The 20,897-nt window shown below is 40.8% G+C and overlaps 1 protein-coding gene across 1 annotated transcript in view; it reads left to right on the top strand.

Annotated features, from left to right (window-relative positions):
* The window catches only part of LOC127415112 (bone morphogenetic protein 1-like), a 126,549-nt gene that overhangs the window by 56,112 nt on the left and 49,540 nt on the right, over positions 1-20,897 (top strand). The window contains exon 7 of the mRNA XM_051653673.1: positions 16,016-16,140. Within this exon, the coding sequence (XP_051509633.1) occupies positions 16,016-16,140 (125 nt within the window). The remainder of the gene's footprint in view (positions 1-16,015; positions 16,141-20,897) is intronic.

Raw genomic sequence — 20,897 nt, 5'->3', positions numbered from 1 at the left:
AGCTGTTGACATGCCTGCTATTACTATTTCTGCTCCTCCAAATTCAACGAAACGTGTGTACACAACGAAATCTTTTTCTGATCGGATGTGGATTATCTCTGTTAAGCTTCCAAAAGGGAAAGTTCCTCAAAGACGTCATATCCATCGTTTCACTCATAACATTGTGAAAGCGCCCTATGTCTGCTCTTATGAATTTAACACATCATTAGATAGTGTTTCACCGCTGTTCAAATGCTTCTCGGATTGCATCATTTATATGGATAAATGTTTTTCCAAATATTAAATGAAGCAAATGACTAATTAAAAGCAAAGTAATCTCTTCAGTAATCAAAATACTTTTTGAAACTCTATTCTGATTACCAAAGATTTAAATGGTAACTGTAATGGAATACAGTTAATAATACTTTGTAATTTAAATACATAATCCCTTTAAATGTATTCCGTTACTCCCCAACCCTGCTGATCACAGACAATTTTTGTCTCATACCGTGAAATTTGGTCATATATGCGAGTGATTTACAGGATGAATCTTAAAATGTAAACATTTTAAGGTAAGAGAAGATCAAATTTACAGGATTTACATAGAGGAAAAGATCAATCTTATGATTTAAGAATCGATATTGAGATCAGTACCAGTAATACTGAGCACTGAGTCGATTTTGTCCCCACGCGCTGTCTGACTAACACGCGACAATGAAATGGACAATTTATCAAATTAAAATAGTGATATGTCCTAGCGTGATTATTAAATCGTGTGATTATTAACCATCTGCATGTGCTGCACCCTTCAGCACACACATGAATGTGTGAAGCCACTTATGACACCACAAATTATGAGCATCACTGCGCTTGTTGTAATAGATGACGGAGCACACCTTTAGTGTAAAGTGCGCAGCGCCTGCAGACTCTACAGTATATTTATCTAATTAAATCGCAGCATTTTGCACTTTAATAATCAAACTGGACCAACGTCTTAACTGGAGGTGTGAATCTACCATCCATAACACAGAAAGGAAAAGCCTTCAAAATAAAAGTTTGATTTTACATAAAAGCTTGACGAGAGAACTGAAGAAATCACAACAGAATATATATATATATATATATATATATATATATAGTATTTACTGTATAATAATAATAATTATTATTATTATTATTTTTATTATATTTAAGCAATATCTCACAAGCAAGAGTGGTGTTGTACTGAATAGAGGTTTTCATCAATGTTTTCATTTATAATGTGATGTGACGCTCTGTTGTGAAGCACTTAATTTGACAACAAATAAAATTGTGTCTTGGATTATGCTGTGAGGATCTGTACTGAAGAGTTAAAAAAAACAAAAACCTTTTGATTAAAGAAAAATGCAGTTGTATGTTGAAAAGTAAATGTTCTATTTTCATTTTATTAAAGTTTTATTAAATCATCTGATTAGACGTTTTGATGATGAAATTGGTTAAACTTTTAAATATATAATATAGCATATAATCTATTTATTTATTGTTTTTAGATTCTTCTCCCTTTTTCTCCCCAATTTGGAATGCCCAATTCCCAATGAGCTCCAAGTCCTCGTGGTGGCATAGTGACTCGCCTCAACCCAGGTGGCGGAGGACGAATCTCAGTTGCCTCCACGTCTGAGACCGTCAATTCGCGCATCTCATCACGTGGCTTGTTGAGCGCGTTACCACAGAGATGTAGCGCATGTGGAGGCTTCACGCTATTCTCTGCAGCATCCACGCACAATTCACCACGTGCCCCACCGAGAGCGAGAACCACAATATAGCGACCATGAGTAGGTTTCCCCATGTGACTCTACCCTCCCTAGCAACCGGGTCAATTTGGTTGCTTAGGAGACCTGGCTGGAGTCACTCAGCACGCCCTGGATTCCAACTCGCAACACCAGGGGTTGTAGTCAGTGTCAATACTCGCTGTGCTACCCAGGCCCAACCTATATATTTATGTATTTTTTGTATCGAAATTGGTATCGAGAATCGTGAAATTTTACTGTATTGGTACCGACTTATATTTTGTTATCATGACAACACTAGAGCCAATAAACCTGGGCAGGGTTTAAAGGATTAGACTTTATTATTTTATAACAGCTGTCACCAGCTTGACCTTTACCATACCACAGGCTCTTGTAAAAAGGAATAAATAAAAAAAAGAGAAACATCCTTTCGTTCATAACATGTAGTTTATCTTTGAGGCTTGTCTTTCTATCAGTTCTGTCACGTGTCCTTCTGTGTGAGGTGGCTGCCGTTTCAGTCTTGAAAAGTGGTCCTTGTGAAGACAGAGTTGCTATTTATCTTGACATTTCTCCATTATATGAGAATTTCTTAAAAATAAAACAAAAGAGCCACACAGCTTGTTCACACAGGGAGCGCAGGAATTCAGTCTGTGAGAAAATGTTTATCCTGTCCTCTAGTGTGTAAGTGTGTAAGATCAAAATGCTGTGAACAGATATTAGCTCATTATAAAAAAAAAAAACTGAAAATGGAAGAAAAATGTGTTTACATGAGACCGCATTTAAGATCATCTGTTTTTTCTCCAGTCTCGAAGTCCAAACATGAACAGATATGTAAACAACACATTCGCATTTTGAATAAGCTGACAGAATGCTGATAAAGGTGTTTACATGCAAACAGAAATAAGGGTAATGGGCAACAATTGACAATAGGTGTGCCAATCGGGTTTTGGTTTAACCATTAATGAGTTTTCCCTGATTAAGAAACACCATTTTAGTGGTTTACGTTACCTTAGATCATGCATGTAAATGCACACATTGTCATTTCAAGATGACAAGTCCACATTTTGAAAGATAAAACAATCAGAAATATTGAGTTTAAGGATTTCAAGTTTCACGGATTTCAAGGTTTTTGTGTGTACTGGTTTGAATCTAGCGGCTCTTTGCACTGTAATTCAAATTCAGTTCACATTCAATCCAAATTAAATTGCATATTAGGACTACTTTTCATATATATGAAAAAAGTAAATTAGCTATGATGTAGTGATGCTGTAGTGACTAAGTTGAAGGCATTTAACTGAAACCTTAAACCTAGAGAATGACGTCATCCATTTGGCTTAAAAATGACACTAACGCTAAATGTTTTATCTCTGTGCCTGTATCACTGTGCCCCAATGGACTGACTGACCTCTTTTCTCATCCACAGACTCACACACACTTGCATACACACTAAAACAATTTGTTTCTGCCAGTGACGTCTGTGAAACCACACAGAGAATTATCCTGTCATTTGGCAAAGTACTGTATTATCACAGTGACTTTGAGGCTTTGAGCAAGGAAAGTTGGTTAACTTTATTCTAGACACTATTTGAGATCAGTTTTGTTCCTCTGCACTTCACCTGGGTAGGGTTGCACCAGCTGCGCGTAAGGTCTCATGTAAGTTGGGACGTAAAGTTCACACTAAAGGCTTAGTAACTACTACTTAGTTTGTAACTAAGTCAGTGCTTAATTTGGTTGCACCACCTGTTTTTAATGCAAGACTTAACTATTAGGTCATAAGCTCTCTGTAAAGTAATGCGTAGCCGCATAATATGACGTTAACCTGTATTGATACAATAAGCAGCCTGCAAATTTGAACACAGAAGTGTTAAAAAGCTATGCATTTCAGTCTTATCTTGTTACGGTTCATGTTCAGACCTTGTCTGCTCACACAAATGTCATCTGTATTGAATTATATCCCCATTAAAATGCGATTACGTAATAAAAGTAGATTTGATAAATTATATATTTAGCCTATGTGAATAACATTATTCAGGAACTGCATCTAAAATTAATTAGGGCAATAAATAAATACTGTAAATACTAATACAACATGGAATTCAACTGGAAAAATTACACATTTTAATTTTAATATCCTATATATATTTTGTATGTGTTGAAACTTGACACTGGGTGGCGCACCCCACAAATCGGTTAGATCGGTTTCATGCTGAAGAGCCACTAAAAAGTACGTTTTTTACATAAAGTTCTTTCTCGTAAATATAAACGAGTGTAAATATTAACATCATATATGTCTAAAGGATTGAAGTCATGCAAAACATGCTCATTGATGTCATTTAATCACTATAAATATTTAGTTTATACGTAGGGTTACGTTCTACCTAAGTTTAATGGTGCAACGCTCAAATATTTAGTTGTGCGTAAATTGTGACTTAGTGCCCATGTACGCCACAACATAGGCTAAGTTGTAACTTACGTATAGCTGGTGCAACTGGCCCCTGTTATTTTGTTGTAATAGAGTGCAACAGTCGGGTTCCGGAAGTAAAAATCATATTCATTTTCTCTGTAGTTAAATTGTTGAGTAAGTTACCAAAAAAAAAGTAATCCACTACAAATTACTAACTACTACTCTGAAAATTATAATCAGATTACTTTACTGAATACTTCACTGAAAAAAGTAATCACATTACAAGTTACTTTCTAAAAACACTTGTCACAAACATTTTGTTGTTTTTCCACGAAACAAATTGAAAATAATGTCTATTTTCTCCTTGTTCATTGTCGCACACCCTTCGGCTATCAGAGAAACGCAAACAGGCATACATATGAACATATGAATTCACATTTTATTTATATTACACATAAATAATATTTTTTCGAAATATTTCTAACCCAAGTAATGTATTAAAAAGTAATTACTTTCATTGAAAGTCAGTAACTGTAAACTGATTACAAGAATTTAAAATGTAATTCATTACTTGTTGTGGCTAAAATTAATTAGATTACAGTTACATTTACCTTTTATTTCATTTGGCAGACACTTTTATCCATGTTGACTTACAAAACTTTGTAATCCAATTACATTCAACACTGGTGCTGAAGCTATCAGTCCACCTGATTTCAAATTCATTTAAAAAAATCTTGTTTTAAAATTCAGTTTCTGGTAAAGAACCACACTACCCATGATCCTGAAGGCAAAAGAAACACCAATCAGAGAATCACGCCAAATTACGTGCAGCAACTGCCCGCTCACATGACACACTGAATGATGCAATCAAGTGGGTCTCCCTACACTCAAACTACTTATATGTTTGTATATATCTGAATATTTTGCAATAAACTTAAAATATATTGTTTCTATACTTCTAATCAACAACTTTAAATCAATAGTTTTATGTTTCCATCATTTTTAATTTGATTACGAAACCTACCCCAGCTGTTGTTTACATCACTATTGGTTCTGCTAAGGCTAATATCTATGCTGCATTCCATTCAGAATTTCAGACTTCGTCTTGGAAAAGTACAAAAAAATGCCATTTGAAGTCAGACTTTCATTTTTGAAGCTCATGAGTTTTAGGGGTGGGAATATGATATTCAGTATATGGATAGCTGGGTATCGATATAATAATATTGTGATTCATTATATTTAGTGTATTGCGATTCAAAACTGTAATATATTGCAATCTTTTTCTCATTCTTATTCTTTTTCATTGGACTGCTGAACTTACTGCTTTGACTTCATCGTGAAACCATAGAAGTAGCACATCCTTACAAATGAAGGACTTTTATTCTTAGCTTGTTATTTTCCTGACAGTCCTTAGCTGAATGAAAGCAACTACTGAACATTTTCAGAGACTTTGAAGAACGTTATTCCCATTTCATGTGTTTATCAATAATTTTTCCTGAATAGTTTTGACAGCTTACAGACAATATTCCCCCAAAGTCATGGTAACATGAGTCCAGGCACACGCAAACGCAGAGACTGCGATCAACCTCCATATGAGAACCATCTGTTTCCTCTCCTTTTGTTCTTTTTTTTCCCTCTTTCTCTCTCTCTCTCTCTCTCTCTCTCTCTCTCTCCAGTTCTCTTGCCATCTGTTTCACTACAATTTTTAAACAAATTGCTATTTGTTTGTGGCTGCAGGATTCTAGGAAGAGAGTGAATATCTGGATAATACTTCAGTTAAGTAGATCCTATCATCAAACAACTTCAACAACTGCTGCCATCCAGTGAGACATAAATAGATGTAGATGGAGAGAGAGAGAGAGAGAGAGAGAGAGAGAGAGAGCTCTTTGATAGACTTACTGGATAGTTTGTAAGCACCCATTACGACTTTAATAAAAATGTCCTGATTATCAGAGCCCTGATAGTGTCTAGAGTTTTATTTACAACAAGATGAATCTCTAGGGATTCTTTAAATGAGAGAATGATTTATAGGCTGAGGTCAAAGTGTCATGAGGGTTGTTATTAAGGCTTGGCTATATATATATATATATATTCCGATGAGCCAAATTTTTTTAACTACCTGCCTAATGTGCAGTTGGTCCTCCACGTGCCACCAAAACAGCATTGACCCGCCGAGGCATGGACTCTACAAGACACCTTAAGGTGTCCTGTGTTATTTGGTACCAAGACATTAGAAGCAGATCCTTCAAGTCCTTTAAGTTGCGAGGTGGAGCCGCCATGGATCGGACTTGTTGGTCCAACACATCCCACAGGGAATTTGGAGGCCAGGGCAACACTTTGAACTATTCATTACGTTTCTCAAGCATTTCCCAAACAATGTGTGCAGTGTGGCAGGGTGCATTATCCTGCTGAAAGAGGCCACTGCCTTCAGGGAATACCATTGCCATGAAGTGGTGTACCTGGTCTGCAACGATGTTTAGGTAGTTAGTATGTGTCAAATTGACGTCCACATGAATGGCCAGACGCAGGGTTTACCAGCAAAACATTGCCCAGAGCAACACACTCCCTCTACCGGCTTGTCGTCTTCCCACAGTGCATTCTGGTGCCATTACTTCCCCAGGTAAACAGCGCACGTCCATGGCTGTCCACGTGATGTAAAAGAAAACGGGACTCATCGGACAAGGTGGCCTTCTTCCACTGCTCCAAGGTCCAGTTCCGACGCTTGCATGCCCATTATAGGTGCTTGCGATGGTGGACAGGGGTCATCATGGGCACTCTGACCTGTCTGCGGATACGCAGCCCCATATGCAGCAGGGTGCGATGCACTGTGTTTTGTGACACATTCCTCCCGTAACCATCATTGATATTTTCTGTGACTTGTGCCAATTGTGTCGGTTCGGACCAGACAGGATAGCCTTCGTTGCCCTCATGCATCGATGAGCCTTGGGCGCCCAACTCCCTGTTTGTGGTTTGTCCCTCCTCGGACCCTGTCGGTAGGTACTCACCACTGCTAACCGGGAGCAGCCCACAAGCCTTGCAGTTTCAGAGATGCTCTGACCCAGTCGTCTGGCCATAACAATTTTTCCCTTGTCAAAGTCACTCAGGTCTTTACTCCTGCCCATTTCTCCTGCATTCAACATATTGACTACAAAAAATTGTTTACCATCTAATCTATCCAGACCATGACATGTGGCCTTGTTAGGAGATGATCAACATTATTTGCTTCACCTGTGAGTGGTCATAATGTTTTGGCTCATCTGTGTATATAGTATATGTTACTATGATTCTGCTGCTAATATAAAATTAAGCAACATGGTGAATATTGCAATGATTTAAATGCTGAATACTACATCAATAGACTAGTTTTGTGATCCCTCTTTTGTCTCTGTATGACAGTTATTAGTATTGTTTTTTATTTAAACTAAAGTAGCAAAGATAGTGAGCTCATTTACATGGACACCAGAAAGCCGTTAATTGCGAGAAAGCTGATTAAGACCGAAAGCGCACAATGTTATCGGCATAAGGAACACAGCGTCCGTGATAATTCCATTTACACGTCGTTCTGAAACGTCACGTAAACACGAATGCTGTTTTCCTTACGCCGCCTAAGGGATCAAGAGAAAGCTGTTAACACACACAGGTTTCTCCGGAGAACACGGCTATGTGGTCATGTAAACACATAAGCGGCGTTCTGATGGGTGTTTAAAGGGTGCACATGTCTGTGAACAGACCGGATAACTAACGTCATAGGATGGAGCCCAACAACAACTCAGTACAATGGAAAGAATTCAACATTTCTGGGAGTACAGTGAGAAAAGGGAAAAATCATATACACACTATTAACTGTACCCATTTATACACATCAATTTAAAATATCAGAATCAGAATCAGAATGAGCTTTATTGTCAAGTATGCTTACACATACAAGGAATTTGTCTTGGTCACAGGAGCTTCCAGTTCACACAAACAGCAACAAGACTTTTAAAAAATAATTAAAATTGAATAAAAAATGGATAAATATTGAAAAGAAAAAGTATATAGAATACACAATAGACAATATATATGTGTATATATATATATATATATATATATATATACATATATATATATATATATATATATATACATACATACATACAGTATAGACACATATATGAATATATATACATACATACATACAGTATAGACACATATATGAATATATATACATACATACATACATACACATACATAGTGCAAATCTAAATACAAATCGCTAATGTACATTGCAAGGGAATGTAATGGCAGAAAAGGTAGGATGTGTTGGATAATATAAAAAGACTAAGCTGTGTATTGCACATTAATTATTGCTCAAAGGGGCAGTTTTAACTGTTCATGAGATGGATAGCCTGGGGGGGAAATCTGTTCCTGTGCCTGACGGTTCTGGTGCTCAGAGCTGTGAAGCGTCGGCCAGAAGGCAACAGTTCAAAAAAGTAGTGGGCAGGGTGAGTGGGGTCCAGAGTGATTTTTCCAGCCTTTTTCCTCACTCTGGGAGTGTATAGTTCTTGAAGGGTGGGCAGGGGGAACCAATAATCCTCTCAGCAGTCCGAACTGTCCTTTGTAGTCTTCTGATGTCTGATTTTGTAGCTGAACATCTCAGATGAGGCCGATGACAGTGGTGTCATCTGCAAACTTCAGGAGCTTGACAGAGGGGTCCTTGGCGATGCAGTCGTTGGTGTAGAGGGAGAAGAGTAGTGGGGAGAGCATACAACCCTGGGGGGCACCAGTGCTGATTGTACAGGTGCTGGAAGTGAATTTCCCCTGTCTCACAAGCTGCTGCCTGTCTGTCAGAAAGCTGGTAATCCACTAACAGATAGACATGGGAACAGATAGTTGGTGTAATTTAGTCCGGAGAATAGCTGGGATGATGGTGTTGAAAGCCGAACTGAAGTCCACAAAAAGGATCCTTGCATATGTCCCTGGTCTGTACAGATGTTGCAGGATATGATGCAATCCCATGTTGACTGCATCATCCACAGACCTGTTTGCTTGATAAGCAAATTGAAGGGGATCTAGAAAGGGTCCAGTGATGTTCTTCAGGTGGGCCAACACCAGTCTCTCAAATGACTTCATGACCACAGATGTCAGGGCGACAGGTCTGTAGTCATTAAGTCCTGTGATTTTTGGTTTCTTTGGGATGGGGATGATAGTGGAACGTTTGAAGCAGCATGGGACTTCACACTGCTCCAGTGATCTATTGAAGATCCTTACTACAGGCTTAGCAGATTTTAATTTCTGTCTGTAGGTTGGAAGAAGATGAACCAGACAGTGATCAGATAGTCCCAAAGCTGCTCTAGGAACAGAGCGATATGCATCCTTTATTGTTGTGTAGCAGACATCCAGTATATTTCTGTCTCTGGTTGGGCATGTAATGTGCTGTTTGTATTTGGGCAGTTCACATGTGAGATTTGCTTTGTTAAAATCCCCAAGAATAATTATAACTGAGTCTGGGTATTGTTGTTCTGTGTCTGTGATTTGATCGGCCAGCTGTTGCAGCACGGCATTCAAACACGTGTTTGGCGCGATATACACACTCACCAGAATAAACAAGGAAAACTCCCGGGGTGAGTAGAAAGGCTTACAGTTAATAAAGAGCGCTTCCATATTAGGACAGCACATATTCTTTAAAGTTGTTACATCTGTACACCAACTTTCATTGATGTAAAAGCATGTTCCACCGCCTCTCGTTTCCCCCGTTAACTCTGCGATGCGATCCGCTCTGAACAGCTGAAAGCCTGGCAGATGTAACGTGCTCTCCGGAATGGCTTCACTCAGCCAGGTTTCTGTGAAGCACAAGGCAGCAGAGGTTGAAAAGTCCTTGTTTCTGCAGGTGAGGAGATGTAGTTCGTCCATTTTGTTAGGGAGAGAGCGGAGATTCGCTAGATGAGTGCTCGGCAGCGCTGTTCAAAAGCCACGCCGTCGGAGCTTGACCAGCATGCCTGCTCGTCTCCCTCGCCTGCGTCTCATAGTGTGTTTAAACAACACAGCCGCGCCTCCGAATAAAATGTCAAACAAACATCCGAATATTCAAAATCCGGGAAAAGATTGACTGGTATATGCTGTGGAATGTTCAGCAGTTCGTCTCTGGTAAAACTGACTGGAAGAAGATTACTAAACACAGGACAAACAAACAAAAACAACAAAACAATAGGAGCGCTCAACACTGAGGCAGCCATCTGCAGTGCCATCATGATGTAATCTATTGTCCCTCACATCCACGTACATGTGCTCATACATTGGGGGAATCCCGAAGTTTGACATAAGAGGGAAATCCCACTATTGCAGCACAATTCTGCTGCAGTTTGTGATGGAAAGTTAAGGAAACAAACACAGCAACTACTCTGGAATATCTGCAAATAAAGCCAAGCAACAGAGTATAAGAAATAGCAAGGTCATCCTCAGATGCCAAGTTTGTTATTTTCTCCAGCGTTGCAGAGAAATTATGTGCCGTAAGCAGCTTTCTTCACCAACCAAGCCGCATGTTTATGTTTAGTTCATGTAAACACAAATGTTGCTTTCGAGTCTTAAGCAACTGTTTCTCAGTAAAAAGCTTTCTGGGGTGCATGTAAGTTTAATTAATTTCCATGAATCAGTTCAAACTGTCTGTTTTGCTGAATTGATTGAAAACTCTCTCAATGATTTGCGTCATCACTCAAAAATGTTCTCTGAAATCTCTGTGTGGCATTTTACATAAATGTAAATGATTAAATAATATATGTTGTTACATTTTGCTGTTTATTATTTTGTATCATTATATTGTAATATATATATATATATATATATATATATATATATATATATATATATATATATATATATATATATATATATATATATATATATACTTGTGTTAAGTTAATGAAAAACAGTGTGACAATCAATGATTATTATTAAACATTAGATTAGCCTTAAACATTAGAATATACTTGACTAAAATGGCTGTTTGGTCAAAATTATGATTCCTTTAATTAAAAAAGACATTTTAGAGTATATATATATATATATATATATATATATATATATATATAATCAATGTACCATATACAGCTATCTAGCTATATTGTCCAGCCCTAGTTGTAATTACACACTCCAGATATTTGCTTAAAAGGCAAAGTGAGAGTGGTTCTGGTTTTATTGCATGGTCACTACTAAGGACTGGTTTCTTTCTCTGATTATTCTAAAACCATCTTCTGGGTGTGTTCTGGAAAACTCAAACCCAGAGTTAATTATAGCACAGAGCAGATATAGAGTACAGTGAGAACTCATCCTGTGCTTCCTCCCAGGTCATTTCATAGTTGTCCATAATTTAAAAAAGGTTACTACATACTGTATGTTTAAAGACTGTTGAGTTCATCTTAAATTGCTTGTCGTCTTTCATTCTTTTTCTGCTATACTTTAAATTAAAAGGTATGTCACTTGTTTCTATAATTCTGTATTAGAACAAGGCTTTACTCTGCAAGAAGGACAGAACCTTGCAGCAAATTCTGATTGGTTGCTGTATCTGTCGACTGTCCTGTTGTTGTTTTTCCCCATCGTCCCTGCTGTATTTGGAGAGTGCCCATACTGTAAATCTCCGTGGGAAGGCAGGCTCTTTGATTGCACCTGCACTGGGTGGATTTCATGGCCTTCCCCCAGTTTTTATTCTAAAGTTTTCACTGTGAGAAGCGGGTGAGCCTTCCTGGCTTTTTGTCTAGGGCATGTTTTCTGACCCCCTCCATTGTCTCCCCCACTGTTTTTTTTTTTCTTCTTCTTCAAACTGGTACTGGCAAGTCGAGCTTAAAGCAAATAAAGAGCTAGCAGTATGTCTTCAGGATGAGATGAGACAGAGCTGAGTGCTCATGCTCACTCACACAGCTTCTGTTCAGGGGTGCGTTTCCTGTACAACTACGTAACTCACTGCTTAACCACCATAGTAAGATGCATCGTTGGAGAAATAAACTTACTAGCGACGACTGTTTCCCAAAACCATAGTAACTATGGTGCACATCCGTTGTTTGAACCATGTTGGTTCAACAATATAGAGCTGTTGTTAATGACATTAAGCAGGGGGTGGAGTACTAACTTCTGTGGAGATCAAATTATAATAGCTCATTTACACGTACTCCAGAAAGCTGTTTAATGCGTGAAAGCTGCTGAAGACACGAATGTAAATGTGACAGATAAATTGCTGTAATAGTTGGGCTTCCCCTTACATCAGACTTCGGGTTTCCCCCAGCACACTTGAGCACTTACGCACATGCACACTCTTCAAAAACATGTAAGAACTTCACGTATGCATTAACATGGACACATAAACTGTGTTCTCCGACAAAAGCTGTGTGTGTTAAATCGCTTTCTCTTAACAGCCCTTAAATGGCTGCATTCTTGTCTGTGTGATGTTTCACAATGCTGCTTTCTGCAAAACCCCAGAATGAGCAGGTTTTTTTTTTTAAGTGCATGTAAATGTGGTCAATGTCTTGATAGAATGAACGATTGTGGAGATGGGGGCGTGGCCGAGCGACGTCTGTGGAGAGCAAAGTCGGGAGAGGAAGAGTGGTAAGGATTGACACCTGTGGGGAATTATCTCTAACAGCTGTTTTGTGTTTCAGTGAGAGTTAGAGAGGGATATAAGGGCAGTCCAGACCACCGGAGGGGGGAAAGAGATGCACACAGCAGTGTTTATGTGTGTGCTTTTGTTATGCTGAAAAGCTAACCTTTTTGTGTTACACTGAAAAGTGTTTTGAATAAAGAGACTTACGTGTACAGTTTATCAGGCCCTCGCTTCCTCCTTCACAAACAAGCAAGAGATCTGTCACAATGATATAACTGGAATAAAAGATATAGAAGTCTCAGCCAAGCCAAATTATATCCATACAGCAAACTAACAAGGAACTATGCTTCTAACCACAGGTGGAGAGCTGTAGTTCTAACAACACAACTTTCCGAGTGTTCATTGGGACAATGGTTTCGAGAATCACCAAACTGTTGAACTATGTTGGTAATAATGGAACTTGCGACCATAGTTGGCTAACAATGCTTTTGGAAAACGCTCCCCAGCTCGGTACACACAGACTGACACTAAGGGTGAATCTCTCAAAAACCCATTCAAGTCATTTTGTAAATAGGCTTCATCATATTTATGCAAAATATAGTAAAAAAAAAAAGAAATCATGTTCTTGAAACACTCATAAGCCCATGTCTGTTAGTCTGTAGGGTTTTATCAAAATGAGTATGTCTCTTGTGTTTGAAAATGTCTTTGTTGTGACTTGAAACATGAAAAAATACTTAATTAAAGCCAGACTTTAACTTGAATTTATGGGGCTTATCTTGAACTGCAAAGCTTAGTGAAAATGTTTACTTGAAATATGGGTTGCATATCTGTACTGATTTATTTTCTATAAAACTTGTAGTTGAGCTCTTGAAAGGCCATCGTTCCCTTATTTGAACATGCCTGCAGTTGACTGGAAGGTTCCCATGGGAACAAACAAATGAGCGGACCCTCGCTGGCCACCACAGAGTGAAAAGCAAAGACAATAAACTAGCAAAAATTGTCAAAGTACGAAAAAAGAAGGGTGAGAAAAGAGACAGTTTTTTGATACTGAATCATTCTTTGTTGCACTGTGCAAATGCTTTTTTGCAGCCTTCGTTTGTAGAACTGGAGAATTAGATTTTTTGCAAAGCTCAAGCTACTGAAAGCAAACCTGTTTCATATTTACTCAACTTTTGTTTATAGCTAATTTATTCTCATGATGATACGATTGACTTTTAAAGGAATATTTGGCTCTGAAACAAAAATTCTGTCCAATTCAAAATCAATTTTACAAATTAAATAATTTTTAACACATCATTTACATTTAAGTTTGAGTAAATGATGACAGAATTTTCATTTTTGGATGAACTATTGCTTTATGGAAGTCACAGCCCTGGAGTGTGTAAGCAAGAGTACAGAGATGTCACATAGGAAGTTATTGTGGGTGCCAACTAGAACATTGAATTCAGGTCATATTTTGGCTGCCACTGTGGTGGTCACTGTCTTACAGCTCACAAAACGTTACTCTGTCCGGCCTATGAGGGAGGATTTGCCACTGTCCCAGGAGAGAAAATGCTCAGCTCAAGAATATGTTGAGCAACAGTATGGAGAGTCAATCCAGAATCGAGAGTTTTTTTTTTGTTGTTGTTGTTGTTTTTCAAGAATCATTTTAATCATAATGATCCAGACCACAATTCCTTTGTTGGTTATAAACTGTGTCTCTTCGGCCATATATGTCACAAAGGCTGTCTGGATTCAGAAAAGCAAGTGGGCCTTCGAATGCGACCTTCTTTTACAGGAATTTGGAGGATGCAGGAGGTGTATCCTTCATTGCCACTTACAACCCACAATTCTTTGTGTCAACGGAAATGTACATAATTTATTTGAAAAATTATGTAGATTTACTTGAAAATATGATGTTGAAATGCAAGTAATGTTAATTTCCAAGTTGAAGTACCATAGTAGACAGGTGTAAAATAGATAATAAGTAAAATTATAATAATATATAGTATAAAAATAATTATTAAAAAGTAAATATAAAAGTACAGCCGCAAAAACCATGTTCTTCTCTCTCTACATCGTTATAACTCTCCTAAACCTTACCTCAGAGCACTCAGAGCACTCATGCAGGTTGAGAACAAGGCATGATGTCATAGCAACCATCTTGTTTAAACCAAGCTAATTCTAAATTGAGGACACTTGGTATACTGCTGCCTACAGAGGACATCCTAACTAGCAACAGCCTTCGTACTGAGACAAACCCATTAACACCATTCTAGCCTCATGTAGCAGGATTTTTGACTATTGGCCTAAAGTCTGGTCTGCATTGCAGCTTATTTTGGCCAAAAACAACCCACTTAGAAACAGTGTTAATCTCTTCAATGTAATTACTGGCGAAAATATTTGTTGACTAAGGTTTTTTTGATTTAGTAAACAATAATGAAGATGAGATGAAAAACAATTGTATTTTTAAAGGAACTGATAAAATGTAAAGAAAACAATTATACTGCAAGATATTAACAGTGCACAAACAAACTTTGACTAAAACAAAAGTCTGTGTAAAAATTAAAGGAATAGTTTACCCAAAAATTACAATTCTCTAATTTACTCACCCTCATGCCATCCCAGATGTCTATGACTTTCTTTCTTCTGCTGAACACAAATGAAGATTTTTAGAAGAATATCTCAGCTCTGTAGGTCCATACAATGCAAGTGAATGGTGACCAAAACTTTGAAGCTCCAAAAAGCGCATAAAGGCAGCATAAAATTAATCCATATGACTCCAGTGGTTTAATCTGTCTTGACTTTGCTGACCAGTTGTAATCGGATCACCCAAGGTGGATGTTAATACAATACCAGGTATAAACGGGGCTCCTGCTTTTTAGAAATTTAATATAGCTTGTTTTGAAACCAAGGCAAAGCTCTCTAGGTAAACTCAGTGTCGTGTTACCATAACAGAAAAGAGCAGACGAGCAATAGAAAGCAACTATGATGAATGTTCCTATGGATAACACTGCTTTACTTGAATCCCATTTGGCATGATGTATGCTCCACACAAATGATTTTGCAGCCTGTTGAATTATAACCACCATTGACATTATTTACATCTACAAAAACTTGTCACAGCAATATCTTAAAGCATTACCTGTGAGATTACATTTTTGTTTACACTCAGAGACATTGAATGGACAAGAGACAAAAATAATTAAATAAAAAGATTGTCATATCAGTTGGTTTTTTCCATAAATATGTCTTTTGTGTTTGCATACATTCTGATTAATGTGGTTTTTTTTTTGTTTGTTTTTTTTGGTCTCACAGAGGGATTTTCTTGGACACCATTCTGCCAAGATATGATGTGAATGGAGTTCGGCCTCCCATCGGTCAGAGGACAAGATTAAGCAAAGGAGACATCGCACAGGCACGCAAACTTTACAAGTGTCCAAGTAAGAGAATCCAAGTTATGTAAACATAGCAATTGTACAGAATTAAAGAAAGGTAAACTTTTCCAAATGTCAACATCCATCTGTACGACTACCAAAGGAGAAGCTACTGTGAGACTCACAATGGTGAAATGGTGGAGATAAAAACCAAAGTCATTGGAAAAAAGCATATAATAAAATATTACTCTCTGCCTCTGCATTAGGGCTTGCTGGAACACTCAATTTAACTAGTTGTCCAAAAAAGTAGTCGACGGGCCAATGTTTAACTATGCATGCTCTTTGTGGCTCTTTATTTCTTTGTTGGCAAAGAGAATGTCCACACAGTTGAGATGATTTGGGTGAAAAACAAAATTGTGCAAATCTCTATTGCCAGACTGCTTCCCACATGCTTTTAGTTTCTGTCAACTTCTGGGTAACACTTGATTAGTTTCTGGGCAGTTCGTAACAATTTTGGCTTGAACGTGAACACTTTAAATTAACTATCCCATATTTTTGCCCCCTCCAAATTCCACATTTGCCCATTACAGTTTATTTTACAAAGCTAATCACAAACAGTTACACTGGGATGCAGATTGTGGACAGATAAACTTTCCTCCTGCTGTTGCCGTGTACACAGAAAATGCATCTAAATCCTGTGATCCCATCGTGTTGACTGTTTTACTAATCAACTAGTTGCCCCTAGTCTGCATTATGCACTTGTATTATGCACTACACTTGTAGTAAGGTCTGGGCAGCACTATAATATGGCTTTTACAAGCATCCATAATGAAGACGTGCAGTGATCTGGTAAAAATGTTTATTGGTGGAGCACATAACAACATTTGGGTGGAGCGTTTCAACGGTTCTCAGATTTATCCACAATTGATGTGGTGCGGTATCTTGGCGATGGTCACTGTGATTCCCAGTTCGGGGGAAGGTAAACACTGGTCAAGCACAGGAAGTTTGTCATCTGTCTTCGTTCCCAGATAAATCAAGAGGAGAGAACACTTGCTTTCTAGGATACTGCAACCAAATGGAGTACAAGGGGGCAAGACATTTTCCATGTAAACTCTACAGAGATGTTCAAACAGACACCACCAGAGAGTGAATGAGTTTAAGCTTAAATGCGGTGTCCAAACTGATCGTATAACTGTGAAAGGATTTTTTTTCATCAGCCATATTAAAAAAAAAGCCATTTTTAGTCAACATGAAATCGTCCTGGTTACTTGCTTAACCTCCGTTCCCTGATGGAGGGAACGAGACATCGTGTCGATGTAGTGACACTAGGGGTCACTCTTGGGAGCCAAAGACACCTCTGGTGTTTGATAAAAGGCCAATGAAAATTGGCGAGTGGTATTTGCATACCACTCCCCCGGACATACAGGTATAAAAGGAGCTGGTATGCAACCACTCATTCAGGTTTTATGCTGAGGAGCCGAGACAAGGTCCGGCCATTTCAGTGGGTAGTTCAGCGTTGTGGTAGGAGGGACACAATGTCTCGTTCCCTCCATCAGGGAATGGAGGTTACACAAGTAACCAGGACTTTCCCTATCTGTCACTCACTCGACGTTGTGTCGATGTAGTGACACTAGGGGTCCCTATACAAAACGCCGCAACTGGCTGAACTGTGTTACGTGAACTGGCGGTGTGCGACGGGCAGACCACTGTGTGCCTCGTAGCCAGCACACCAGGCCGACACGTAACCTCCCCCAACACTGTTATGAGTGTCGAACGGCCCTTTGGGACAAGTCGACTACCCAAAATCCTCTAATCCTCCTTTTTTTTCCAGTCCCTAAAGAAAAGGGGGATTATCCGACTGGGCCGACCAGGTCTAGTCAGGGGGTGTCCCTCCCAAGGGGAGGACACCGCGGAGACCACACCTCGCCCAGAGAGAGGGGGGGTATTTAAGTGGAAATACGTCACATGGTCTTGCCGAGCTATGTCAGAAGTATGCCATGTGGAGAAGTCCCATGGTAGGTCCTACCCTATGGGGGAGGAGTTATTACAAGCATGGAGACTGGGGCAGAGGGGCAGACGCAGTTTGCCAACAGGGAAACGAATTAGCGGAAGGGTTACCTACGGGGAACCACCACATGCGGAGCACCTACCCCAGTACAGGGCTTTAGTTAGCACATGTACTGGGCCGGCAGCGAGTCTCTCCGAAAACTCGACTGTCACATGGCTCGGAGGAAGTCAACCAGGGAACACAGTTTGTGAACACTACTGGGAGTTAACGGCGCACGTCTTCAGCTCAGGGGAGGTGAAAGGCGCTATATGCAAGTGATACACCCGGCCAGCTGTCCCAGACTTACCTGCTTGTGTGTGCCACTACACGGGACGAAACCGGTTCCACGCGGAGGTTGTAGAACCTCGCAAAGGTGTTGGGTGTTGCCCAGCCCGCTGCTCTGCAAATGTCTATTAGAGAGGCGCCCCTGGTAGAATGGGCTCGTAGCCCTACCAGAGGTGGCACGTCCTGGGCGTAATATGCCATAGTTATGGCGTTAATGAGCCAGTGGGCGATCCTCTGCTTGGAGACAGCGCTTCCTTTCCGCTGTCCACCAAAGCAGACAAAGAGCTGCTCAGAGACTCTAAAGCTCTGTGTATGATCCAAATAGATGTGTAAAGCACGCACCGGACACAGCAACGTCAGGGCTGGGTCTGCCTCCTCCTGGGGCAGCGCTTGCAGGTTCACCACCTGATCCCTAAAAGGGGTCGTGGGAACCTTGGGCACATAGCCCGGTCAGGGTCTCAGGATCACGTGAGAGTAGCCCGGACCAAACTCCAGGCACATTTCGCTGACAGAGAATACTTGCAGGTCTCCTACCCTCTTGATGGAAGTGAGCCCAGTCAGGAAGGCAGTCTTCAAGGAGAGTGCCTTAAGCTCAGTTGACTGCAAAGGCTCAAAGGGGGCTCTCTGTAGACCCTGAAGAACTACAGAACATGAGGGAACGAGGCGCGGTCTGGAGGGATTCAGCCTTCTGGCGCCTCTCAGGAACCTGATGATCAGGTCGTGCTTCCCTAAGGACTTACCGTCCACTGTGTCATGGTGTGCCGCTATAGCGGCTACATACACCTTCAAGGTGGAAGGGGACAGCTGCCCTTCCAACCTCTCCTGCAGGAAGGAAAGCACTGATCCGACTGCACATCTCTGGGGGTCTTCTCGTTGGGAAGAACACCACTTAGCAAACAGATGCCACTTAAAGGCATACAGGCGCCTCGTAGAGGGGGCCCTATCCTGAGTGATCGTGTCTACCACCGCTGAGAAAGAAGGTCCTTCCTCAGGGGAATTCGCCGGGGGGGGCTGTTGCGAGGAGCGTGAGGTTCGAGAACCACGTCTGGGTGGGCCAGTAGGGTGCTACCAGGACGACCTGCTCCTCATCCTCCCTGACCTTTTACAGGGTCTGTGCAAGTAGGCTTACAGGAGGATACGCATATTTGCGCAGTCCAGGGGGCAAGCTGTGTGCCAGCGCATCTATACCGAGAGGTGCCTTGGTCAGGGCGTACCAGAGCGGGCATTGGGAGGATTCTTGAGAGGTGAACAGGTCTACCTGTGCCTGTCTGAATCGACTCCAGATCAGCTGGACCACCTGACGGTGGAGTCTCCACTCTCCCCTGAGGGTAACCTGCCGTGACCGCGCGTCCGCTGCAGTGTTGAGGTCCCCCAGGATGTGAGTGGTTCACAGTGACTTGAGGTGCTGCTGACTCCAGAGGAGGAGACGGCGGGCGAGTTGTAACATACAACGGGAGCGCAGACCGCCTTGACATTTGACATATGCTACCATTGCCGTGTTGTCTGTCTGAACTAACATGTGCTTGCCCTGGATCAACAGCCGGAACCTCCGCAGGGCGAGCAGAATTGCCAGCAACTTGAAGCAGTTTGCATCTGTCGTGACAACGACGCACGTGGAGACCTGCTCTAGGGGAACGCCAGCCCGTAGAAACACGAGGTCGGTTCAAGGGCTGAAGAGGCAGTGACAGATCGGCGTGATGACCACGTGAGCCTGAAGCCAGTGCTGAAGCGGTCTCATATGCAAAAACCCGAGTGGAGTGGCCACTGCTGAGGATGCCATATGCCCCGGGAGCCTCTGAAAGAGTTTCAGTGGAACCGCTGTTTTCTGTTTGAATGCCTTCAAACAGGTCAGCACCGACTGTGCATGCTCGTCCTTGAGGCACACTGTCAACGAGACTGAGTCCAACTCCAAACCGAGAAAAGAGATGCTCTGAACCGGGAGGAGCTTGCTCTTTTCCCATTTGACCTGAAGCCCTAGTCGGCTGAGGTATGAAAGCACCAGGTTCCTGTGTGCACACAACATATACCGAGAGTGAGCTAGGATTAGCCAATCGTTGAGATAGTTGAGAATGCGAATGCCCACCTCCCTTAACGGGGCAAGAGCTGCTTCTGCGACCTTCATGAAGATGCGAGGGTATAAGGACAGACCGAAATGGAGGATCTTGTACTGATACACCCGACCCTAGAATGCAAACCGCAGGAAGGGTCTGTGTCAAGGTAGAATCGAGACGTTGAAGTACGCGTCCTTCAGGTCTACCGGCGCAAACCAATCTTGATGCTGGACGCTCGCCAGAATGCGTTTTTGTGTCAGCATTTTGAACGGGAGTCTGCGTAAAGCCCGGTTCAGTACTCTCAGGTCCAAGATGGGCCGCAACCCACCTCATTTTTCGGTACAATGAAGTAGGGGCTGTAAAACCCCTTCTTCATCTTGGCCGGAGGGACAAGTTCTATCGCATCCTTCCGTAGGAGGGTAGCGATCTCCGCACGCAAG

This window comes from Myxocyprinus asiaticus, chromosome 24, assembly GCF_019703515.2.
Source record: "Myxocyprinus asiaticus isolate MX2 ecotype Aquarium Trade chromosome 24, UBuf_Myxa_2, whole genome shotgun sequence".
Taxonomy (NCBI): domain Eukaryota; kingdom Metazoa; phylum Chordata; class Actinopteri; order Cypriniformes; family Catostomidae; genus Myxocyprinus; species Myxocyprinus asiaticus.
The sequence above is the reverse complement of the archived record's forward strand: the minus strand, read 5'-3'. Positions and strand labels throughout refer to the sequence as shown.